Source organism: Equus quagga, chromosome 1 (assembly GCF_021613505.1).
Source record: "Equus quagga isolate Etosha38 chromosome 1, UCLA_HA_Equagga_1.0, whole genome shotgun sequence".
Classification (NCBI taxonomy): Eukaryota; Metazoa; Chordata; class Mammalia; order Perissodactyla; family Equidae; genus Equus; species Equus quagga.
In genome coordinates this window covers 12,796,553-12,821,829 of record NC_060267.1, presented here as the reverse complement: position 1 = coordinate 12,821,829, position 25,277 = coordinate 12,796,553, and the positions used below count along the sequence as shown (strand labels likewise).

The 25,277-nt window shown below is 33.8% G+C and overlaps 1 protein-coding gene and 1 pseudogene across 1 annotated transcript; one reads left to right on the top strand and one right to left on the bottom strand.

Moving 5' to 3' along the window:
* Window positions 1–8,351: 8,351 nt before the first annotated feature.
* Window positions 8,352–9,293, top strand: LOC124249367 (olfactory receptor 6C74-like). The gene has a single exon (XM_046680281.1). It carries the CDS (start codon window positions 8,352–8,354, stop codon window positions 9,291–9,293), a length of 942 nt encoding a protein of 313 aa, XP_046536237.1.
* Window positions 9,294–21,343: 12,050 nt separating this feature from the next.
* Window positions 21,344–22,516, bottom strand: LOC124237641 (olfactory receptor 6C3-like; annotated as a pseudogene).
* Window positions 22,517–25,277: the final 2,761 nt, after the last annotated feature.

Genomic DNA, 25,277 nt, shown 5'->3' with positions numbered 1-25,277 from the left:
AATGATGTTGACACTGTGTTGAAAAGGATTCTGAGGTCATTTCCCCATTCTTAAAGAAATAATCGTGCAATTTATTTGTAATTATTTGCCATAGACATGGGAAAGGGAGGTTAGTTGCGTGTCTCTTTTATTTGGTGTCCCTGGGTGAGAAGATATTCCACTTTCGATGGAAAATTCTGTTATTCTAAACACTTTAATAGTTTCCTTGGTGCTTGACACTAAAAAAATTATTTTTAAGTCCTCCCATTTTAAATGATACCCCATACCTCTCTTCTACAAAAATATAATATTGTAGACTCTCTCTTTAGGTATCAAAATTCAAAACACATAAGCACAAAGCCTAGTCATTCAGTTTACTAAGGTTTTCAGTTCCTTCCACTGTGTGTTCTGGTAAACGAACTCTGCCGTACATCAATAAACTACAGCGTGCAGAATCACACACACACAAACACTTTGAATGAACAGTTTGTGTATCTAAAGTTTATGCATCTGATAAGACAATAAAATCTTGGGAATGTTTTGAAGGCACAGCTGTTAGAACTTCGTATATTTTTTTAGTAATTCCTTCCATAGTTAAAATATATATTCATATTATCTCTTATCTTATGAATATTTGTTTATTAATTCTATATCCTAAAAATTTTAAAATGAGTGTTTTTATATCATTGTATATAGTACCATAATTGCATTAGTATCATATAATTATACAATTTTACTATTTGGAATATTATAACCTTATAATATCATCAATGAAAATAATCCATAACCAATCTATAAATGAAAATTTGGGTGAGTTTATTCTGAGCTGAAATCTGAGGATTATAACCCGGGAGAGTCTTTCCACAAAGGAACAGAGCACTCCAAAGAAGTGGGGGTATACAGGGTGGTTATATACCCTCAAAGAGGATGTTTCACATAGGATTGAAATGTCCCTTTTACAATAGTCACAAGACAGCACTTGATGGACACAGCAGGTAGTGGGTCTGCTGTAGTGGGTCTGCTATCTTGGAGGGCGTAGCAGGAGGCAAGTCTATTGTCTTGAGCTGGGTGATCACAGGTGAGCGCAGCAATCAGTTCCTAGCCTAAGGAAAGATGCTTAATCTTTAAGGAAATGTCAATGTTGGGAGGGGGAGGGAAGTTGCACCTTTATCTCAAGGGCCTTTATTCTTGCCATAGGGAATATCTAAAGCAGATATACAATGTATGCTCAATGGCCAAGGTCAGGCCCTTTTGGAAAAACAAAGTCAGGCTGAATTAGGCTTATACCAAATGGCTTCCTCATATACTCCAATATATCCTATTGCTTGCCATTTTTATTTGTCATCAAGATGGTTGAACAATGTAGTAGAGGTTTGCAGATAGCCACAAGCAATTATGAGATAACACATGTATGCTGTTTTAAGGTGCTAAATTTGTGGTAATTTGTTATGCAGCATAGAAAACTGTTACACAAGGTCCTCTTTCTGCCTCATAAGTGAGGCCTTTTTAAGAAAGCAAGTTCAGATTTTGAAAGCTTTCGATCCTTTTCCTTTGGATTCCCTGGAAACTGGCAATCTGATGCACCAAATTCATTCTTTTTCTTTTTAATGCCAGATAGTCTTTCTGAGGTGAACCCTCATTATCTTATCAGTGTGTATTTATTTCTTGTTTTAAATTTTTTGCTACTTCTGAGACTTCAACTAACTTCCCTTCACAACATTCCCACATTACTCCTTGTTTGGGTTTGGACTTAGGGATGATTATTCTAGTCTTCTTATGCTGAGGGCTGAGCTATGGGTAATCATATTTACTCTTTCTTCTTATCCATTGTTTTTAGAAGATGTGTGCGAAGATTTTTATTTGGAGAACAAAATTTTCCTATAAGAAACTAGGACTTGGAAGAGCGCCTTTTCCCTTCACGGCTTCAACTAAGAAGTTAGAGAGCAAAAGTTGATTATAAAATGCACGCCACTTACCACAGGCTCTTCCATTAATTCTTACTTCAGTAAAACACTTCTACACATATAAAACATGAAGAAGAGCAACTTTAGAAAGAACAGCATAAAGTAAATAAAATAGAAATAATAAATAAATAAAATAAATAATAAATAAATAAAATAAAATAAAGTAAAAAACGTAAAGTCAATATCTCACAGGCAATCAAAAGTAAGTTCAATCTCTTCACCAAAGGAAGGGCAAATTACCATCAGTTTTATTTTTCTTTGGGTGACATTCACTCCTCTCGTAGTTCAGTGAAAAATCTCTCTTTAGTAACTTGCAAAATTATGTTTAAATTATAAAGGTCACCACCAACATATTTTTTGGATGAAATAGTTGGGAAAATGTAAAGGGATACTAGAGCAAGGGAAAGATAGGGATAGCTACGTCTGCGTTGTTTTTCTGCAACTGTTCACAAAGCCGTCATTGGTATACCATTGAGGATTGTCTATGGTGTGCTTCATTAACAAACCACATCAACATTTCAATGGCTAAAACAAAATTATTTCTCCTTTCAAACACGTGTCAAGTGTAGGTTGGCTAAAGACACTGCTCCTCATCTTGCTTCTTCTGGGACCCAAGTTAATATCATTTAAAATATCATTAGTAACGGTCAGGAGGAAACTAAAGTGGAGAATAAAGTAGAGGCTGTTATATAGCTCCATTTGTAAATGACACAGCATTTCTATTTATATTTCATGGCCTCAAGTAGCCAAATGACATATTTATGATCTTGAATGTAAGGAAATAAAATCATGCAAAATATCAGAAAGGAAAATATGCTAATTTTTATTGATAATTTTTCAGCTCCAATTCCACCATTTAATACTTAGTTCTGGATGTTGGGAATCAGTCACTGAAAACTACATTACCCAGTCTCCTTTGCCATCAGGCTTCCTGATAGGCTCTGACAATAAGAGGCACTACACAAAATTAGAAAGTGGGAGAAAACAAAAGGATTAATTTTTTCCAATTTTTTGGTCTTGGCTTCTGCCTGATGACCCTTGCAGTGAAAGTTGTCTTCATAAAGGCGATTGGCTCCAGGCTTCAGCCTATTTTACTGTTTTCAGAAATAGCCACACCCTGGCCCTCAAATGTGTAAGCAGGAGTAAGCTGTGCCCATCTTCAGAGATATGAGGTCCTTCTTCTGAGTTCCCAAGGACCAAAGCATCCATTACAGCAACACATCCTCATAAGAAAGCACCAACTCCATGCAGCACCTACTCTGAGCACCTGAGTTCTGGAAATCTGCCTGTTCCCCCAGAGTAGACAATCCAAGGGGCTAAGGCAGAAGCATCAATGCTTTTTGTTCTCTATCCTCGAAAGTCATATACTTTCTTTTTTTAAAACATCATCTCTGAGGGTATAGTTATCTCTGAGTTACTTCAGTGTTCTTTTTTTGTCTTTCACCGTTTTCAACCTAAATAACAAGTTCTTTGTGTGGAATTCCCACTAGGGAAACTTCCCTTTTCCTTTCTGCTGCAGAGAAGAAAGAAATACCGGTGAATCGGAGAAATTACTATTATATGGGGTATTTCTACATCATCCCATTATTACCTATTCTAGTTTCCCTTTGACAATAGCCCTGCCTTCAGAAAAGTATGCCCAGCTACTGACTGGATAGATACAAACACGCATTACCAAGGGTTTTGAACTCATGCTTTGCCTGCATTCAGTTTCAGTAAGCTTCAGTGAAGAGGCCACAGAGTGTGGTTTTTGCTTGGCTTCACTGAGCTTCTTGAGTCCATGGGTTGATATCTTAGCACTTTAGAAAGTTCTTTGCAGTTATTGCCTTGAATATTGCTTCTTCCCTATATTCTCTCTCTTCTTCTGAGAATTCAATTTACATGTATGTTAGAACTACTGACTGTGCCCCACAGATATCTTATTCTCTATGTACTTATTTCTTTATTTTGGGTATTTATTACTTACCTGTCTTCCAATTTACCCTTCCAGCCTTCAATTGCTAGTAAAGTGATTTAATATGTTCTTAAATTTAGATACTATATTGTTTAATGCTATTAAGTTCATTGATTTCTTTGTTTGGTTTCAACTATCTATTGCAGTCTCCATATTTTAATCATTTTATTCATTTGTTCTATTCCCTTGAACATACCATTAATAATTGTATAATCATCATATCTTAACTCCAACACCTGTATCATTTACGGTTTTTTCTGTTGTCTTTTATTGTTCTTATAACCCGATATCTTTGATTATTTATTTGTGTTGAATGCCAGACATTGTTTTTAAGAATCCTTGTATGCTTCTGATAAGTTATTGTTTTTTTCTGATATGCAGATAGAGGTGAGGCTGATGAAATTAATCAAAAAAGGAAATTATGTTGAATTGAAGCTGGATTTATTTAGATAGACTCAACCTATCTCTGGATCACTTGTATATGTAATGTGCAGCTCTTCAAAGATTCCAATTAATACGCTGGGGTGGGGATGGGATGTGTGTCTTCTTAGCTCCCAGAGTCTGCATGCTTTTCAGAAATGTAGGGATTAGATCTTTAGACTCCTGCTCTATTCATCTTCAAAATTTGGCAAACATCTCAAGGAAGAAGCTGCTGGATCTGCTTTACTCATTAGCCTCAAATACCACGCAGCTTTAGAAGTTAGCATGGGTCTTTAATGGTAAAATTAGCCATTTGTTTGAGGTCCTCAATATTCCAATTTTTCACTCCATCTATATAGACTGCCAATAGTTTTCTTGACTGTCTGACCCACAAAAGCAATCCTCTACTAGGACCAAGCCCAAATTCTCATCATTAACCACAGGTCAGATATAGCAGATGATCCAAGTGAAAAACACCTGTGGATATTGGTGTCTCCTCTGAAAGTTTCCCTTCTTTTTGGAATTTTAATTTCTCAAGTCCACATTGCTTCTTCAGTAATCTCTTATATTTATAAATAAGATTTCCCTTTGTCCCACATGTGGCTTTCTTCTGAACTTCCTACTTTCTTTCTACAACAACTTCAGGAGTAGCATCAGAAACAAAGGCAACAATCTTCCATATACTTTTTTCATCAGTTCCACAATCGTGCATGGCCTAATAGGTCTAGTCTCTAAAAACTTTTTTTATTCAATATCACTCATAATAGATTTTCTCCTTAGGAAACCCTAGCCAGTATTCCATCTTAGTCTGCTGTTTTCAAAGCCCATCTGAAGAGGATGTATCAGTACGTAAACACTGAAAACATTTTTATTTGGTTTTGTATTTAAATTTTAGACATTTTCTAAAATATAATTAATCCTTCACAAAGCAAATCTCCTACTTTATATATGATCATAATGAATTACTGATATCACTCTCTCTACAAAATCTCTCTAGCTTCTGTTACCAATTCAAGTGGTTTTTCGTCAACTTTTACATATTTTAACTATAGTTTTCCTAATAAAGTATAAATTTGAAAGAGTTACTTTTCTTATCTTCCTGTAATTTTGAGTTATGTTTAAGGAAAGAATAAATCATCTCTGTGGTTTAGAGAACACAAACAAAAATCTAGATGTATTTTTCTCTAAAGGGATTTTATTTAATTACACTTCTATTATTAGATACTTTCTAAAAAGTCGGTTATACCATTGTTTTCCTGGCCTCTGTATTAATATATAATAAATATGCTAACACTTATTAGTATAATAAAGGTCATTATAAGAGATTAAGACGTTGTGTGGGGCAGATAAGAAATAAATATTTTTTACCTAAAAAGTTACACACACAGGGGCTGGCCCCGTGGCCAAGTGGTTAAGTTCGCGCACTCTACTGCAGGTGACCCAGTGTTTCGTTGGTTCGAATTTTGGGCGCGGACATGGCACTGCTCATCAAACCACGCTGAGGCAGCGTTCCACATGCCACAACTAGAAGAACCCACAACGAAGAATATACAACTATGTACCGGGGGGCTTTGGGGAGAAAAAGGAAAAAATAAAATCTTAAAAAAAAAATTACACGCACATATAATTGGTGACTATTCAATTATAGAGGTTATACACTCTATATATTCTGTAGAGGTTATAAACAATGTTGTCAATAGATAGATTGCAACATTCTTCTCTTGAATCTCCGTTTGTAATGAAGAGTGAGAGAACTCTAGTTTTCTTCTTCCTTTGGACCAATCTCAGCTCAGACACTTTGAAAAGCCTGAAGTTCTTTATACGCCCTTGTAATCTCCAGTAAAGACATCAGACTCCATTTTAACATCAACATTTCAGGTTTCCCATAGATGCCATAACTAGACTCTTAATTAACTTTGTTGTTTTGTTTTTAAAATTAATGATGAAAATAGTCAATTAGTATCTTCTCCTCATGCATCCCTAGGGCCCTATACCAGTTTTGAGTAAATACGCTCTTTGTTATTAAAAAGCAAAGATGTGGAGGCAAAATCATTAACAAAGATTGAGAGTCTCTAGTGAGTGACCAGAATTCTTTTTACACACGCAGAAAAAATCCTCTACTCTTTTGATTCTAGATTAATAACTTGGACATTCAGATTTTAAGTTATGCGGAATCCAGACATTATTCACTTTTTATTTGGAGAGATTTCAGAAAAATGTGTTTGAAAACGCCACATATATGATGAATGGAGGGACAGAGAGAGAGAGGGTCCACACATGTTTAAGTTTGTTATTAAACATCCCTGGATTTTAACGTGATCAAGATCTTTCTTGAGAGTGAGAACGCAAAGAAAAATATGGGTTAGAAAGAAATACATATTTTGTTGGAAAAATAATTCATATTATCTTTCTAGTTAATGGTGTAAAAGAAAATTTCACAATGCATCAAGAATAAAACCCTTGCAGAATTCATGGATAGTGAGTATTTTCAGTATTTTGTTGTTTTATGTATAAAGTAATTGCTGTATAATCTATTCTATTCTGAATGTGTGACCACAGATTAAACCAACTTAATTCAGATTTAGAATAAATATTTGTGAAACTCATGATTCAAGATTCAATGTACATATTTGAAAGAGTGAATTTGTCTATTAGAATAGCGTCATGAACAGTAATTCTCAATAGTTTTTATTGAAAATTTGGCTGGTACATATTCCTTTACACTTAGTAAAGAGGTTGGTACTTTAATTGTACTGAATGTAAAATATTTCTTACATTGATAAAGTTATTTGATAAATAAATGAGAAAAATAGGATATATTGGTGTATATGAGGAAGCCATTTGGTATAAAACTAATTTGATCTGAATTTGTTTTTCCAAAAGGACCTGACATGGTCAGTGAGCATGCATTGTATATCTGCTCTAAGTATTTACCATGTCCCAAAGTCAAGAACAATGCCCTTAAAGATAAGGATGTAATTTCCCCCACTTTGGCATTTCCTTAAGGATAAACATCCCTCCCTAAACTAAGGATTGATTGCTGACCTGCCACTTTCACCCTGTGACCACCCGCCTTGCAACCACCAACCTGCTGTGCTCACCGAATTGCTGTGCCCAGCAAAGCTTCGTATGTGATACAAGCTCGTTGATGCTATATAACCACTCTGTACACCCTCCCTCCTTTGGACTGTTCCCTTCCTTTGTGAAAGGATTCTCCCAGGCTATATGATCCTCAGGGCTGGCTCATGGTAAACTCACCTCAATTTTGATTTATAGATTGTTTACGGATTATTTACATCAACATATTCATGAAGTTCAAACCGACCGAACAATTAAGTAAACTAATTCCAAATTCCATTAAAAAATTCCAACATCATGCTCATATACTAGTTTTGAGACTTACATTATACTAAAATTCATTAAAATTTCTTTCCATCAAAAGTAGTTCTAATAGGCTGTACCAAGGAACGCAAGACCAACCAGAAATATACTATCAGAAAATAACCATTTAAAAACGATTAGTTACAAGAGTTGGGTCCTAATTAGCTGTTAAAAATGTAGAAGAATACAGAAAAGATTTATCTTGCTGAAAGAAACTGAGCAGAAGATTATTTTAATAATGGAGAAAGTAACCAAGACAAGCTAAAAAATGTTTTCTTGTGGATTCAGTAAGATTTCTGAAAGACTCAGTAAGATTATTTCTCAGTATTTTAGACAAAACTTCAAACTAGAGAAACTTGCAGATACATATAACAGGAGATAATATAGCCATTCTTTTACAATGTAAAGAAGATCTGGAAGAGAATTAGGAAAATGAGTATCCAGCAAAGGAGATGAAATAAGCAGGATTAAGCCTGTGGTTCTGACTGCTAGATAAAATGATTGAAATCATAGGAGTAAAAAGGCATAAGTATTTCAACTGAGTTACTTGGTTCCTCATATTACTTTTAAACCTGTTTTCAGCGAAGCATTTTTAAACATGAGATTAATTACTTTTTTTCCAGATCTAATGGTATTAGAAGGAATTTCACACCATGAGAAACCATACAATGGTGACGACATTCATTCTTCTAGGACTGACAGATGACCCAAACTGGCAAATTGTAATTTTCCTTTTTCTATTTCTAACGTATTTATTGAGTATTATGGGAAATCTGATCATTATCCTCCTCTCCCTGCTGGATTCCCACCTCAACACACCCATGTATTTCTTCCTTCGGAATTTTTCCTTTTTAGAAGTATCCTTGACATCTGCCTGCATCCCCAGGTTCCTGGTCAGCATAGTGACTATGGATAAAACAATTTCCTATGATGCTTGTCTGACACAGTTGTTTTTTATCATTTTCTTGGGTGTATCAGAGTTTTTCCTGTTGGCTGCCATGTCCTATGACCGCTATGTGGCCATCTGCAAACCCCTTCATTATGCGACCATTATGAGCAACAGAGTCTGCACCCAACTAGTTCTCACTTCTTGGTTAGCTGGGTTATTAACAGTCTCTCCTGGACTTATCATGGGCCTGAGGTTGGAATTCTGCGATGCCAGTACTATTGACCACTTTGCCTGTGACTATTCCCCTCTCCTCAAACTCTCCTGCACAGACACCCAAGTCATAGAACTGTTAAGTTTTATTTTAGCCACTGTCACACTCCTGATTACATTGGCACTGGTATTGCTCTCCTATGCAAATATCATGAGAACAATTCTGAAGATCCCTTCTGCCCAGCAGAAGAAGAAGGCTTTCTCTACTTGTTCCTCCCACATGATTGTTGTCTCTATCTCCTATGGCAGCTGTATTTTTATGTATATTAAACCTTCTGCAGAGGAAAGGGTAGCTTTAAACAAGGGAGTAGCAGTACTCACTACCTCAGTTGCACCTGTATTAAATCCTTTTATATATACGCTAAGAAATAAACAAGTGAAACAAGCCCTGAAGGATACAGTTAAAAAACGCATCTTTACTACTTTTAAAAAATAGCTTTGGTTTTTATAAAAGAATACCGTTAAAGCTTATTGAAAATTGCAGCCTATATCAGCTACTCTTTCAATATATTTCTTTCTTTATTTTTATATTATGACAGTGATTGAAGTCAACCACAAATAGCCTTTTAATCTACTGCTAAATTTTTATCCTTTTATTATATAATCTATATCCACGATGCTCTCTAACGCATTGCTAGAAGGACTTCATTCTTTAATTTATTGCTCTGATTTGTTCATCTTCAAAATATTCCACTATGAATTCACTTTGGAAAGCTAATATCTCCATGTTTTCCTAATATATGTGTGCCCAGAATAAAGATCACTTGTGAAGTCTATAAGTATTGATTTGATTTTATAACTCTCTAGGAAATATTTTACTAAATATGTGATGTTTTCAGAATCATAATAGTGAACCTAAATAGAATTATGCATGTTCAGATTTAATGATGATACCTAAAAAGTATCTCCAAATCACTGTTCTATGGTGGATCAAAGAAGGCTTTTTCAGTTAGGAAAGGGGGCTTTTTATTGGAAGTTAAAGAGACTAGGTAGGTTATCCTACTGTCAAACAGCAAGCCAATGTTAGATTTTAAATTTGTCTTTAGGTTTTACAATCCAAATCCTATGCAAGTAATAAGTGGGAAATGTTGTCCTTTTTATGTGAATGTAATGGCATTGATTAACTTGGAAAAACTCGAGAATAAATAACAGGTGTCTTAAAATATTTGGAAATCCATCCTAGGAGGCAGAGAATATTCGTTCTGTAAAACTCTAGGGACCCAGCTAAATCCTATGTTTGAGATTTTCAAAACATATATTTTAACTGATACGGAACTGTTTTCCATCTTGCAATGTGTCATATTTCCTCGCACTAGTGTGTCTTTACACATACTCTTTCCTCCCTCTGGAATTCTTTTCTTTATATTCCAAACGCCATGCTCAGAATAATTGTTAATGTTCTTCTAGTCTTTCTTGACAGACCGCTCTCTCTTAAGCTGTCACTTTTTATTCAGTACGTGTGAGTTCATGAGTCTCTACATGGTCATCAAAAGGCATATATAAATACATATTCAATTAGACAATGTGATGAAGAAAGCATGCCATTTTATTGTTTTAAATGTAGTTTCTTAAATAGCAACTTCATCATTCTCACTTTATCTTGATTAATTTTTCTTTATAAAAACCACAACTACCTGGATACACATACACATACAAATATCAATTATTTAATAGCTAATAAACTGTTTTACACTTGGAATGTAAACTTAGTGAAAATAAGAGCTGTAATTAGTTCAACATGCTGTTCTCAAAGCCTAGAGCACTATTTGGTACAGAGTGTTGCTCAATTATGTTTGTTAAATAAGTAAATATGAACTCCAGAATTTTGGTATCTTTATTTTTAAAAAATATGCATTTAATCATCCCTCATTAATATACTTAGAAATTTTCTTAGGTATTTTTATGGTTTTTGTCATTGTAAACAATAAGGCATGTTCCTTATTTACAAGGCAATGCTTTTATATTTTAACTGAGTTACTGATAGTTCATTTTAATTACTTTTTCAACTCAATCTGATATTTATCTTTAACTTTTGTGTTTAATGACTGTTACACATTGTTCGTCGTAGTTTAACATATTTCTATGTATATCTTTGTCTATCATCTATCAGTTTTTCAAGCTATATTTGTAATTATATTTGTCTTATACAATCCATTCTCCCAGGTAGCAATCTGTCTTTTCTCTTCCTTCCCATTATTTATTTTCTCTCCTGCAATAGTACTAAGGTTCCACGTTTTGGGCTCTCCAATATTTGTTTTCCACATCTATTAAATTCTTTTTTGTCATTGAAAAATAAGGTTCTGAATTTTGAGAGAGCTTCTTCATATTTGTTCTATTAATCACAACTTTGAATTAACGAGACATCAGATTTTTGGATTTTTACACATTTGACTCATAATTCCATTTCAGTTTATATCTTTGCAGAACTTTCTTATATTATCAATCTTTCTTTTAAGCCTTTTCGTATACTGTTCTTTCCTTTTACTTTTTCTTATTATTACAATAATTAAATTGTTCTTTTTGCATGGCTTTATATTTATCTTTTAATTTAACTTTTTTTTAAGGTTTTGAACTTGCCCAGCAATCTTTCAAATTTTCTTCTGAATTTGTGATTTTTCAGAAATAGCTTTTACTTTTCAGCTTTCCCCTTTTAATTTTTTTCTTTTTAAATTTCTTTTCTCTTGTTCTCCTTTATTTTCTCTTCCATTTCTTTTTTTGGTTTTTATTCCTATTTTTTTTATTGTGTTGAATAACAGTTATTTGCCATATATTTTCTTTTTCTTATGTTTTCACAGGTCTTCTATTGAAATTTTGCTTTATATTTTTTCTTCCTTTCCTCTTTTGTCACAGTCAAGTCTTTAAAGTATCCACTTGTAAGGCAGTGTGTTGTATACAACTCCCATTACTACTTTTTTGTCTTATTTCACTATCCCCTCTGCCTGTTTCTTTGATCATCTGAAATAAAGGAATCAAAAAAGGATTTAGTCACATGATACATGCCCAACATTTTTCACAAAAGAGCTTGTACGTGTGTGTTATTGTTTATCAAAATCCAATAAATCCCCACCAATACTCACCACACAACATGTGGAACTTTCACACTTTCTTTAAGAGTGCAACCATGTCTATTTACTGGAGATACGTGTACTAAAACATCACTTTGACTATTTCACCCTTCAGAACTTAGGGAAGTAGAAAAATGGCTGTGAGTTTTCTCATTTACAAAAAATAAAATAAAATAAACCTATCCTCTGAATCTGGAGACAAATGGGGAAGTTTTGAAGTCTCTTTCTTCCATTTTCAGATGGACTCAATTCCTTGAAGTGATTCCTTGAAGTGATTCACAGGTTTTTCCTGAGGATTGTTATTTTCACTTTCATCTTCCTTTTTTATATTTGATTATTTTCTAATTACAAATCCACTGTACTTTTAGTTAGGGGGGGTTGTTTCAAAATCCCCGTGTTAGATTCTCTGCCTTCTTTGTGTGTATTTTTTTTATCTTCATTGTTAGAGTTTTCACAATATTGGTATCTACAAGTATTCTATACTTATAGAGACAGAGAGTTCAGAGGAAAATTTTAACCAGGTTCTTTTCTAAATCTAAAACCTCCAGCTTCTACCTATGTCAATCCATGCTTCTCCGTCTTTCCATATTCCAAAAGTTACTGAAATATTTCACCCAATATTGGCCCCATTAAATGGTCTCTTCAATTAATATATACCTTCCACCATTTACAATACTTTACTATGGATTTTCAGAAGAAGAGGAAATAGTCTGCAATGTATAATTTGTGATGTTTAACTAAAGGTTAAATTTAGTATTTAGAAGCGTTAGTTCCTAAATTACTATTTCTTCAGTCAATTCTCCTTCTATTTAAACTAGAAATCTAATAATGCAAGTTGTATATTTAAAGGTATGAGATGCAATTTATGTATGAGATGCAATTGATGAATATTTTCTCACTACTAGAACCACTCTAAGTGACCAAGTTGACATTTCTCCTGCATGAGTTAAATTGTAGAGGCTCTGTATAAGTAGACAAATTATAGAAGTAGAAATAATGTACTTCCTATTTTACAAAGATGTTCAAGGATATCAGTTCTTATTCACTGAAAGTGAATTTAAAGGCAAACAAACCATGTTGTAATAGTTACTGTTTTTAAAGATTAAATCTGTAAAACTTAGATATGCATATACTATCTTTGGCAATGAAGGGCCAAAGCAATAATTCCAAAGGCCTAAAAGTCATTTCTCTACTTTCTTTGTGTTTTACTACACAAATTATTTTTTAAAAATACTAAAATTGTAAAGTCCCTCAACTTTCAGTTTCTTATCCAATTTAAAAGCAATTAATTTCTTACTAGCACTCAATGAAAACACAAATCCTTGACACTTGATTAGATGTAAAAAAACATGTAGTTCAAAATGAGACTATACTTGCTAGGCAGAATCATAGGGGGTGTCTATGAAATTATCAATCCTAGTTTAATTTGTAATGAAAACAGAACCAATCAGTTCCAAGTCTACACTCGCCCTAAAGTAACCTCCACTAGCACACTATTATCCGGGGAAAGTCATTTAACTCTGTGTCAGCATAAAATAAAATGATGTATTTAATCATTCAAATCTTATATTAGACACTATGAATCAGTGTTTTAGGATCTGAGCATATAGTGTGAAGATGCATACAAAAACCATGGTATAAATTATGAGAAAAAATAAAACATAATAGGTAATGTCCTTACTATTTTTTTATAGCCAAACACTTGATCATTTGATTGAAATGCTGCGTCCCATTTTTAGTATTATAATTATTTTAATTAAGATAAAAATTACAGAGTGTAAAATATATCCTTGTTAAGGGCAGAGTTAAATGAATTTTGTCAAATTTATGTACCTGTATAACCACAAGGGGGGGTAACCTGATAATTAATAGTGCAGAATGATAGCTAAATAATCACATTATCAAATAACGAGATCAGAGATATGGTGCAAGACAATAAACAATCTACGATTGTATTTCTCTACATATTACTACAAGAAGAGAAGATTATATGCAGACTATTCTCTCATTATTTCTGTGATTTTCCAGGTAAGAACCTTGATTCAACAGTAAAATCACATGTATTTTACTTGAGTAACTTTAGATAAATACGGGCATTTTATTCTCAGGGGAAAAAGAATCCTCAGAGATAGAAAAGCCTAGGAAATGCACACTAGGCTTACACAGAAATATTTTAATTAGGTGGCCTTGGGAGACATTACTTGCGATGGCTAAGAATAATTTTTTTAAAAATCAAGGGACTCTATTTTAGTTCATAAATGTAGAAAAATGGGGGGGAAACTGCCATTCTTATAACAAGATTAAAAACTGATAAACTGCAAATTAATGACTTTTCCTAAACCATCAACAGTGCAGTAGGGATCCCTTTTCTCCACATTGTCACAAACACTTGTCTTTTTCTTTTTGATAGTAGCCGTCCTGACCCGTGTGAGGTGATACCTCATTGTGGTTTTGATTTACATTTCCTGAGAATTAGATTATGATTTTCAGCACCTTTTCATGTACCTATTGGCCATACGTATATCTTCTTTGGGAAAATGTCCATTTAAGCCCTTTGCCTCATAATGTATCTTTATTACCATTTAATATTCATGGGATCAGTACTGCTGGCTTCCCTTTTATTTCTGATTATTTCGTGTCTTCTGTCTCTTTGTCTCCTGGTCTTTTGTTTAGCTTGGCTTGAGGTTTATTAATATTAACGATTTCTTGCTTTTGCTTTTCTGGTTTTAATTGCTTCACTTTTGCTCTATTTTTACTATTTTTCTTCTGCTTGCTTTTTTCTTAAGCTGCTCTTCTTTCTATAGTTTCTTAGTATATATAGTTTGTCTGAAATTGATATTGCTACTCTTTTGATTAGTGTTGGCATAAGATATCTTTTTCTATCCCTTGGCTTTTAACCTAACTGCATATTTATATTTAAATTTTATTTATTGTGGATAACATATGCTGAATCTCTTTTTTTAATTTTCTCTGGTACTCTCTGCCTTTTAACTTATTTATTTAGATAATTCACAGTTAAAGTAATTATTGACATAGCTGAGCTAACATCTATCATGTTTGTAACTATTCTTTATTTATTGATTTATTTTTTGCATTATTTCTCTTTATTCTGTTTTTAACGGAAATTTTGTATGGTTCTCTTTTATCTCCCATTAGTGTATAAATTATGTCTTTAAAATTTTTTAATGATTGCTCTAGATTGGCAATATACGTTTTTATACTAATCTATATCCACCTTCAAATAACATGTATCTCTTCATGTGTGGGGAACCTTAACACAGAGTATTCTCAGTTCCTACACCCCATCCTTTATGACATGGTGTCATTCATTTCACATATTCATATCTAATAGCCAATACAGTGTTTTATTATGCATTTGACCAAACATTTCACTTTTGTGATTCAGATAGAAAAAAATATTTTATTTTATCTTCAGCTACTTCATCTTCAAGTTCTTCCTTTCTTCGTGTAGAATGGAGTTTCTGACCTGTATAATTATCCCTTGTCTAATAACTTTTAAAACATTTCTTGCAAGTCAAGTCTGCTGATAATGAATTCATTCAGTTTGCGTTTGTCTGACAAAGCCTTTATTTTTCCTTCACTGTTGAAGGAATATTGAACTGGATGTAGGTTAGTGGTTTTTCTTTTTAAACACTTTAAATAAAATATTTCATTCCATTCCCCTCTCACTTGCACATTTTCTTTTTTTTTTTTTAAAGATTGGCACCTGAGCTAACATCTGTTGCCAATCTTTCTTTTTTTCTTCTCCTTCTCCCCAAAGCCCCCTAGTACGTAGTTGTGTATTCTAGTTGTGAGTGCCTCTGATTGTGCTATGTGGGATGCCACCTCAGCGTGACTAGATGAGCAGTTCCATGTCCACAACCAGGATCCAAATGGACGAAACCCTGGGCCACGAAACTAAGTGGAGCTTGAGAACTTAACCACTCAGACATGGGGTTAGCCCTGCACACTTTCTGATTAAAAGTGAGTTGTAATTTTACCCTTGTTCCTCTCTGGATAAGCTGTATTTTCCCCCTTCTGGATTATTTCAAGATTTTCTTGGGGCTGGCCCTCTGGCCAAGTAGTTAGTTTGCGCGCTCTGCTGCAGCAACCCAGGGTTTCACCGGTTCTGATCCTGGGCGTGGACATGGCACCACTTGTCAGGCCACGATGAGGCGGCATCCCACGTGCCACAACTAGAAGGACCTGCAACTAAGATATAAAAAAAAAAAAAAGATTGGCAACAGTTGTCAGCTCAGGTGCCAATCTTTAAAAAAAAAAAGAGAGATTTTCTTTTGATTTTGCAGCATTTTGAATATGATATGAATAGTTATAATATTTTGTATGATGTTATATTATTTTGTATAAAATATCTGTAAAATATAATATATTTTGTATAATGTGATATTATACTGCATAGTTTTCTCTAATTTTCCTGTATCTGTTTTTAGTTTCTGTCGTTAATTTTGAAAGGTTCCACAGCCATTATTTTTTCAAATACTTCCTTTTCTCTTTTCTCTTTCTTCTCTTTGTGGTATTCCAGTTTGCATATGTTACAAGTTTTGGAATTAGTAAGTTCATAATCAAATGCTTTCAGAGTAGTGATATCTAAAAGAGAAATGTAAATTATTCATATCAATAAATTAAGTAAAACATTGTAATTCTCAATTTGCAGATGAGGGGATACTGCATAATGTGCTATACAACAACAGTTGTAACAACACTATAGTGATGTGTAAAGCTGAATTATTTTTGATTAAATTGTATTGGATGGCTGAATGTCATTAAATTAAAACTGGCATTGTTTAGGACAGTAGTAATAGTTACAATTTATTAAGCACTTGGAAGGTAACAGGCATGTTTGTAAGCACATGTTAATCCTTGTCTAAATAAATATTCACAACTACCTTCTGAGGAAATTACTCTTACTCTCCCTACTTTTCATATTAGGAAACTGACTCATTGAGAGTTTAGCTAATTTGACCAATTTCACACAAATGGACTTATGCTCCCGGAAATTAAATACAGTGAATAAGGGAGTAGATGAGCTGCTACTCAGACTTGAAGAAATTCAACTCAAGGAGGCCACCGTGAGGAGTAACAGCAAAAGAACTTCCCTAAATTAATAATGTAGTTGAGTATCATCGTGATCTTTCACTATCATCTATATGAAAACATCACAAGTTAAGAAAACATCAAAATTTGATGCCCATGGGTTCTAATCATAGGGGTCCATCTGGTACCTTAATGAGTAAAAGATAGGATTCTGCCCTAAATATGTGTATAGTGGAGATCCTGGAGGTACACCCAAAGAAGAAAAGAGAGGTTCAGTCTGTTGAATAAGGAGGTTAAGAGATGGCTAGTATTGTTAAGGGTTACGATGATTCCTACCTACGGTTCTGAAAAACAAGGGGTTCTACAAAATTCAGACAGAAATTTTTTCAAACAAGATGTCAGAGCAGAGCAATGATAATTTCAAATCACGAGATATTATTAGTTTAGATAGGAAGTAGGCATTTTGACACTTACATTTATATGTTGATTAATTTAACAAGTATTTTACCGAATGATGATGCTACAATAAATCCTTTAGTAGGCAATAATGAAGAAAATGTTTCCTTTTCTTGAAAAATGCTCATAGCCTATTAATAGAGATAGTCAAGAAGAATGAAATTCCAGGACACTGTGAAAATTTCTGTCATATTGATAAGCACACTGCTCCATTCCAAGAGGTTCACGTGATTCTATATGATTGTAAAATATAGCAAAACAGGTCCAATTATATAAATAGAGCAAAAAAGGAGGCTTGAGCTTGAGAACTTGAACACAGGAAACCTGAGGTCAGAAAGAGATGTAGAGCATGATGAACACTGAAGAGCTTTGACTATGAACACAAAGATTTACTGGGACTCAAATCAGCCTTATGGAGAATGACTAAGTAATGTCTATGAGTGAGATAATGAATTATCAACCGCATGGTCTATAGCTGTGGCCGAGATTGGTGGTGTGGATAAGTCAGTGCTCAATCCAAAAATGACAGAGAGTCTTGCCCATAAGAGACTAAATTATCATGCGGATATATATTACATCTGAGATTACCAATAGAAGAGTTGAGGGAGTCTTGAGTTTCTTTGGCTAAAGTGATTTTTTTGCATTGTCCAGGGGATTTAAGTTTATTTCCAAAGGAGTAATTGTCTTCTGAATGTTTAGTTTTCTGAGATATGTTATTTTAGAGAGAAATCCCTATAGGCTAAGGCTGCCATTTTCAATGGGTTCCTTTAGTGCTTTTGTGAGAGAATAAATTATCTAAATAGCATTTTATTCTGAAATTCTATGATTGACTTGTATATTTTTACTTTGCAAGGTTTCTCCCCTCCCTCGGGAATTAGTAAAACTTATTTTGGGGGCATAGTCCCAATTTGAATCACTGTTCTGATGTTTATTGGCCATATGTAAGTTATTTGTTTCCTATGAATTTCTGTCTCATTCTCTGAAAGGAGGAGGAAAACATCCTTACTTAAAGGGACTGTTAAAATCCTAAAGGGATAGGTAAAGCATTTAATATAGTTTAAAACATTTAATATTCACATGAGGAAGTAAGCCTTGGTTTTATTGCATTATTTTTCTTTGCATAATAAATTGAATCAAAATTCTCTCTTTCATGGAAAGCATAAAAAAGAAGTAACTGTTACTTGTTTTTTATTTATTTCCACATGACTCACCATACACTTCTCTCCCATTTAAGACTCTTTTATTTGCAATCATGATTCTCTTTGCCCAAATATTCATTTAATTATATTTATTATTTTTACTAGGAATCCTTATTTGTTTACTGAAAATGTTGTGAGAAACTCCATCTTTTATATTGATATAGCACTTGGTATATGCTTTTATAAGAGATTAATTCTATTATGTAATATCTCCATTTTTTTCCCCACAGGATCGGACTTATTTATTTATTTACTTTTAAAGATTGGCACCTGGGCTGACATCTGTTGCCAACCTTTTTTTCCCTCTTCTTCTTCTCCCCAAAGCCCCCCAGTACGTAGTTATATATTCTAGTTGTGAGTGCCTCTGGTTGTGCTATGTGAGATGCCGCCACAGCATGGCCTGATGAGCGATGCCATGTCCACACCCAGGATCCAAATCAGTGAAACCCTGGACCACCAAAACAGAGGGCGCAAACTTAACCACTCGGCCACAGGGCCCAGCCCCCAAATGTCTACATTTTTATCTGTTGCCTGAAATCCTGTGGGGTGGGGATGGTATATTCTAAATGACTAGCTCATGCCTGTAACCTAGTGGCTTCAAAAAGTGTCGTTAGAAACAACATCTGAATGAATTATCACAATGATATAAGAATTAGGAAGAAATTATATCTGTAAGATCCTTGTTCTACTTCTAGGAAGCTTTTAATATCTATGTATAGTTATTGAGTGAAGAAAAAATACTGTATGCATAATCACTTATTTTATTATTTATAAGATATCTTTTTACAGTATTCAATATATATTATCGTTATGGGTTTTTCTTTTAGTTTTGTGCACGGGACCTAATTTGAGAAATAGACCTCAGTGTTTCCTGGTTGCAAAGTGATAAATACTTGAAATAGCTTGACATCTCCTAGAAATTTAGAGTGTGGTTATTGATATAACATCTTTCATATACATCTGAGATAATAATAGTTACGGACTGATACACAGGTCAAATGAGTAGAGAATCAATCCATGATTCACAATAGAGGTTGGGGCCAGAAGGAGCCCTCTGGGAGAGTTTCGGAGATCATAATAATCTTTTTCCCAGTAGCCCTTCTTTACTCAGGAAATAATGTGATTTTTTATAACACACAAGATAATGACAAAGAAAGAAAAGTGAAAACTAAGATGACAGCCAAAGAAAACAAGGTTTATCACATGCGTGAGACTTGAGGGTTAAAATGGAGCAACATTTTGCAATTATTGTGAAGTTGACCATAATTCTGCCAGGAGAAAAGGCAGGAAAACTGACATTTTTTTTTTTTTTTTTTTTTTTTTCAATAACAACACTATCAGGCCTATTGCTTGCTTAGAGACAAATTCATACGTTTATCAAATTTAATTTTTAATTATGTATTATTTTTTCTCCCCACTAGATTATGAGTTATTTTAGGGCAAGAATCATCCTTTTTCATTAATATATACCCAACGTCTGTCATAAAATAAGTAAGTAAAGCCCTGAATGAGATAAATACACGTAAGAAAGTCTGTTAACAATTCTAATACTTAACATGAACGTCTATTCATAAATTATTACAAATGAAAGTCAGTGTGAAAAAGAAAGTAACCCTACTAGTGCAAATTTTGAGGTTAAAGCAGAATGATTTAAATCCCAGTTCCAAAACCTGCAATCTCTGTGAACTCGAACTCTCAACCTCAATTTCATTCTGTTCATTCACCTATAAATGAGGAATAATGTTCACTTTCTAAGAGATTTTGTACAATGAATATTGCATGTGACTCACCTAGTACAAGGCAGAGTGTGTGGAACATATCAGTAGATGCTATTTCTTTTTTCTTACCCGCCAAAACCCTAAAGGCAGCTCTAGGCCCTCAGATTAAAATTTAGTTCTCCAGAAAGTTGAACTCTCACCAGTTGATCATAGTTTCATGCATTTACTTGACATGTTTTACATTGTCTCCTCTCTGGTTTTTAATTTTTGGAGGTATTTAATCTACCTAAATAAAATACCTCTTACTAAAAGAGAATAACAATTGTAGGTACCTCATGAATTCGTTGACGGGATTAGATGAGCCAATACAAAGAAAACAATTAGAATAGGTCTCAAATAGAGTAATTGCTGAAAAAAATTATTTTATCTTCTACCCCTCCTCCTCTTCCATCTCATACCCCTTATTAGTATTACTAATAGCATAAAGAATTTGAATATATATATGAGTTTCTAATCTTTTATAACATTTAAGTAGATCTTTACATTTTATTCCCAATCCCCTGGTGATTGTGGTTATTTGATTTCATAGAAATCAAATAGAACTGAAATTTCCCAGTAACATTCATTTCTATTACCTGGTAAGAATCAAAAGTTCAGAAATTCACATCTATCCTGATACTTTTTCCATCAAACTAAATGCCCTGTGTCTGCTTAAAAACAAACCACTGCTACTCAAAATCATAATCTTTAACCCAGATTTTTTACTTCATACAAATACATTTGAATAAAATACCTGAATTTACAGAAAATTCTGAAGCAATAGTCAGCTTTATCAAATTTATTGAGTTCAATGTGGGGAAATTTTAGTATGGGAATGGAATAAAGAGGTAATTGTATAACTGTAGTGAAGGAAAGAGAGTTTGGGGAGAGTATATTCATACTCATACAGAAAGCATTGACAAAAACTTCATTCTTTTAACACTACTAATACTTTCATTTACTAGAGAAAAATACAACGTTTTGGATGGTGTCCATAGAGGCTTGCTTCACTTGCTGGTTCCGCAGTGTGTATATGAATGGATGCATCATAGGAGGAATGGAAGTATTCAGAATAGCTACTCCTTTGGCCAATGATGCCTTTTCTTTGGCTGAGGGGTTGGCGTACATGAATATGCAGCTCCCATAAGAGATGGAAATGACAATCATGTGAGAGGAGCAGGTAGAAAACGCCTTTTTTCTCTGACTGGCGGAAGGCAGTTTCAGAATTGTCCTAATGATGAACATGTAGGATAGAATTATTAATGCTAGAGTCAAAAGCAAAATCACTATTAGGGCCAGCCAGTGGCGCAGCACATTCCACGTCCGCGGCCCAAGATTCGCCGGTTCAGATCCCTGGTGTGGGCCTATGCACCACTTGTCAAGCCAAGCTATGGCAGGCATCCCACATATAAAGTGGAGGAAGATGGGCACAGATGTTAGCTTGGGGCCATTCACCCTCAGCAAAAAAGAGGAGGATTGGCAGCAGATGTTATCTCAGGGCTAATCTTCCTCAAAAAAAAAAAAAGGAAAATCACTATTGGAGAGTAAAAACCAATCACTTCTAGGAACCATGTGTCTGAGCAGAATAATTGCAAGAGGGGAAAATAGTCACAAAGTGATCGATGACATTGGAGCCACAGTAATCTAATGGAGGAAAGAATAACTGGTAGAAGACATTTAAGAATCCTACCAGCCAAGCACAAAAGATAAGCAATGTGCAGACTCCTGTTCATGATGGTTGTATAATGCACGGGTTTGGAGATGGCTACATAGCGATCATAGGATATGGCAGTTAGAAGATTTCAATTATACTGAGGAAAATGAAGAAAACAACTGAGCTTTACCATGATTGTATGAAATAGTTTTGTCCCTGGTGATAATTGTGCTCAGAAATCTGGGAATACAGACAGTTGTAAAGGATATTTCTAATAGAGAGAAATTCCTGAGAAAGAAATACATAGGGGTCTGTAGATGGGAGTCCACCAAGGTGAGAGTGATGATGGTCAGATTTCCAGTGACACTTAACATGTATGTGATAATTAAAAAGAGAAAAACCACAATCTGAAGCTCAGGGTCATCTGACAGCCCTAGAAGAATGAATTCTGTGGGTACTGTGCGGTTTTTCATTGCCGATGAACAGAAAAATGCATGTTGAACAGAAAATTCTTTTCCTCCCTTTTTCCTCCCTTTAGAACAGAAAATGTATGTTGCCTCTATCGAATATAGAAAAGTTAAAACAAGATTCAGGCTAAGGTATAAAATTTTTAAGATATACGTGATGATGAATAATCTATGAAAATAAAAATCACACATTCCCTTCAAAAACTCTGCAATTTCTATTCGACCTTACATTCAAGTAATGAATATTATCTGAAGTTAAATATTGATCTCTTTTCTTTGAAAATACACTATCACAGGCCATGGATAAAAAACCTTGTGCTAATATTTAAACAGAAACTATGTCTTCTAATGTTTCTTTAAAATTAAGCGTACAATTATTCTTTAAAATATTAGCTCCTTTTATAAAAAATATGAAAATATTCTAATTGATTTTTTTTCTTTCCTCAATATTATAAAAACTGGTCTGGATCGTGGATAATGTAAATACAGAGTTTGAAAGCTCATAGAGGTTATTGAGGCCTCCCTCCATATTTTATATTTTGAGGCCCACAGAGTTTAGGAAACTTTCACAAAGTTAAACAACTAGGCAACATGGTAATCATCTCACTTTAGAGCAAGCATGTTGATCCATGGGAATGTTTTGCTGGCATTCTCTCCTAAATTAAATTACTATCTTAAGAGTTTAGTTGATGTTATCACTCACTCACATCATTTTTTCTTTTTCTGATAACAAAGAAGGATAAGAAAGGTAAACTTCCGTTACTAAAATGAATAATTGCTTAAAAACAGTTTAATTTACACCATGCACAATTCATTTTTTTTTACAATATTGCTATAGCAAAGGAACAAGTAGACAGTCAAAATAACACTTACTGGGAAGCAGATATTCTTTCCAATAGAGAAGATCTTTTCTATAATCCTATTTCTGTAACAGAATACTATTTAAACATAGAAAAAAGTAAATGAACAATACAAGACTTATTTCTGTGCTCCTGCTGTGGGCCTCCATTAATAGTCTTGTTGGTAGTAAACAATTATTTAGATTTTAATATTGAAAAATTCACAAACACATATGTAAATAATATTCTTAAACACTTAAAGAATAGGGAATAATATATATTATATTGAAGAACAGCAATTTTACTGACTTTTTGGTTCTTCTTGATGATTTAGAGTCAGATTTTATTGTCTCATTTGCTTAAATATTTACAGAATTTCAGGACTGCTAAATTGAGTTAGCAGTTTATTTGGTTTCTATTGTACTCTCAAAACAGACATGATGATTTAACATTTCCCTAGCTCTCAAAGGTTATAGTTCTCTTTGTTGTTAGACTAGTAACGTCAGACCCACAATATCCTTCATTCCTGCTATTGTAAAAATTTTGGAACATTTTGTTATAAACTCATTCTTGCTTTTCTTCTCCCACCTAAGCTCCATATACAAATTCAGTTACACCTGAATGGACTAGTAAAGTACTCCTCAATTTGCCACTTTTCATATGGTACAAAATATTTTTTTATTGAAACACTTTCTTTGTATTTATGCAAATATTTTAAATGAATATTTTGTAATTCTATGATTATACATCTATGAAATCTAAGTAATATTTTCCTTAGGCTTCAGAGACTGTTATATTTTCCTGGAAATGCTGCTTTGGAAAATAGAAAGTAAGGAATGTTCTTCTCTATGTATGTCATGCAAATGGAACTGGACTTGTTTTATCTGTGTCTTTCTTGTTGGCTCAGGGGGATTCACTAAGTAAACAGAGTGTCAAGGAGAGGCATCATTGAAGGATGCAGGTGGATCATTGCTGCTGGTCTTTTTATAAATATTGATAAGAAAGTACAAAAAAGCAAAACTATTGAGGTGAATGAGGCAAATGTATAGGCAACACATGATACTGAATGTGTGAAAGTTTGACTTAGAATTTGACTTTCCTATGTTTGCACAAGGAGTCCACATTTTTCTCCCAGTAATTCTGGTCTTTATCCTCAGGAGAGTTACTGTGCTTATCTCCTCTGAATTTTGACAACTTAGAGAAGAGTTCTTTACAAAACCATAAAGAAATGGTAGAAAATAATGCTTTGGATTTCTAGGATGACTTTATTGTCTTCCAAAATGGACAACATATTAAAGACAGATAAGGAGTTCTGTCCCTGTATCGGCCCTTTGAGTTTAGGGAAAACTTTCCCACTGCCCATGACTAATATCATAGCAATGTTTGCTAAATGTTGCATTTATTGCCTTTTGACTACTTCCTTTCACAATATAGCTTACTTTCATTAAATCCTTTTTTATATTTGTTCATATGATATCTCATTGTGAGAATATTTATGAACCAAGAAAATAAGCATTTGGAAATCTTGCATTGGATATTCTTGTTTATTTCCACATATTCTGCAATGAGAGATGTCAATTTTATTACTAGAAGAATATAATACTCATATACTATATATTCATACATGTGTAATATAAATTGTACATCTTATAATTTGTCCTTATTTTCTTCACTGTTATAAATATGGAAATGAAGAATATGTGCATTTAATGTCAGAAGTGCAGATTATCTATAGGACTGAAAGATGAGAGTATTGGAAAGTAAGACAGAAGGAAGAAAATAGGAAAGGGCAAACCACTGGTGAACACATAGGACAGTACATAGACATTGAGATACGTCAAATTTATAATTGATACACATTAAAATAGGCATTGAAAATATTTAATATATTTCAGGAGAGACTTGTTGTTAGTGCTGTCCAGTCAATT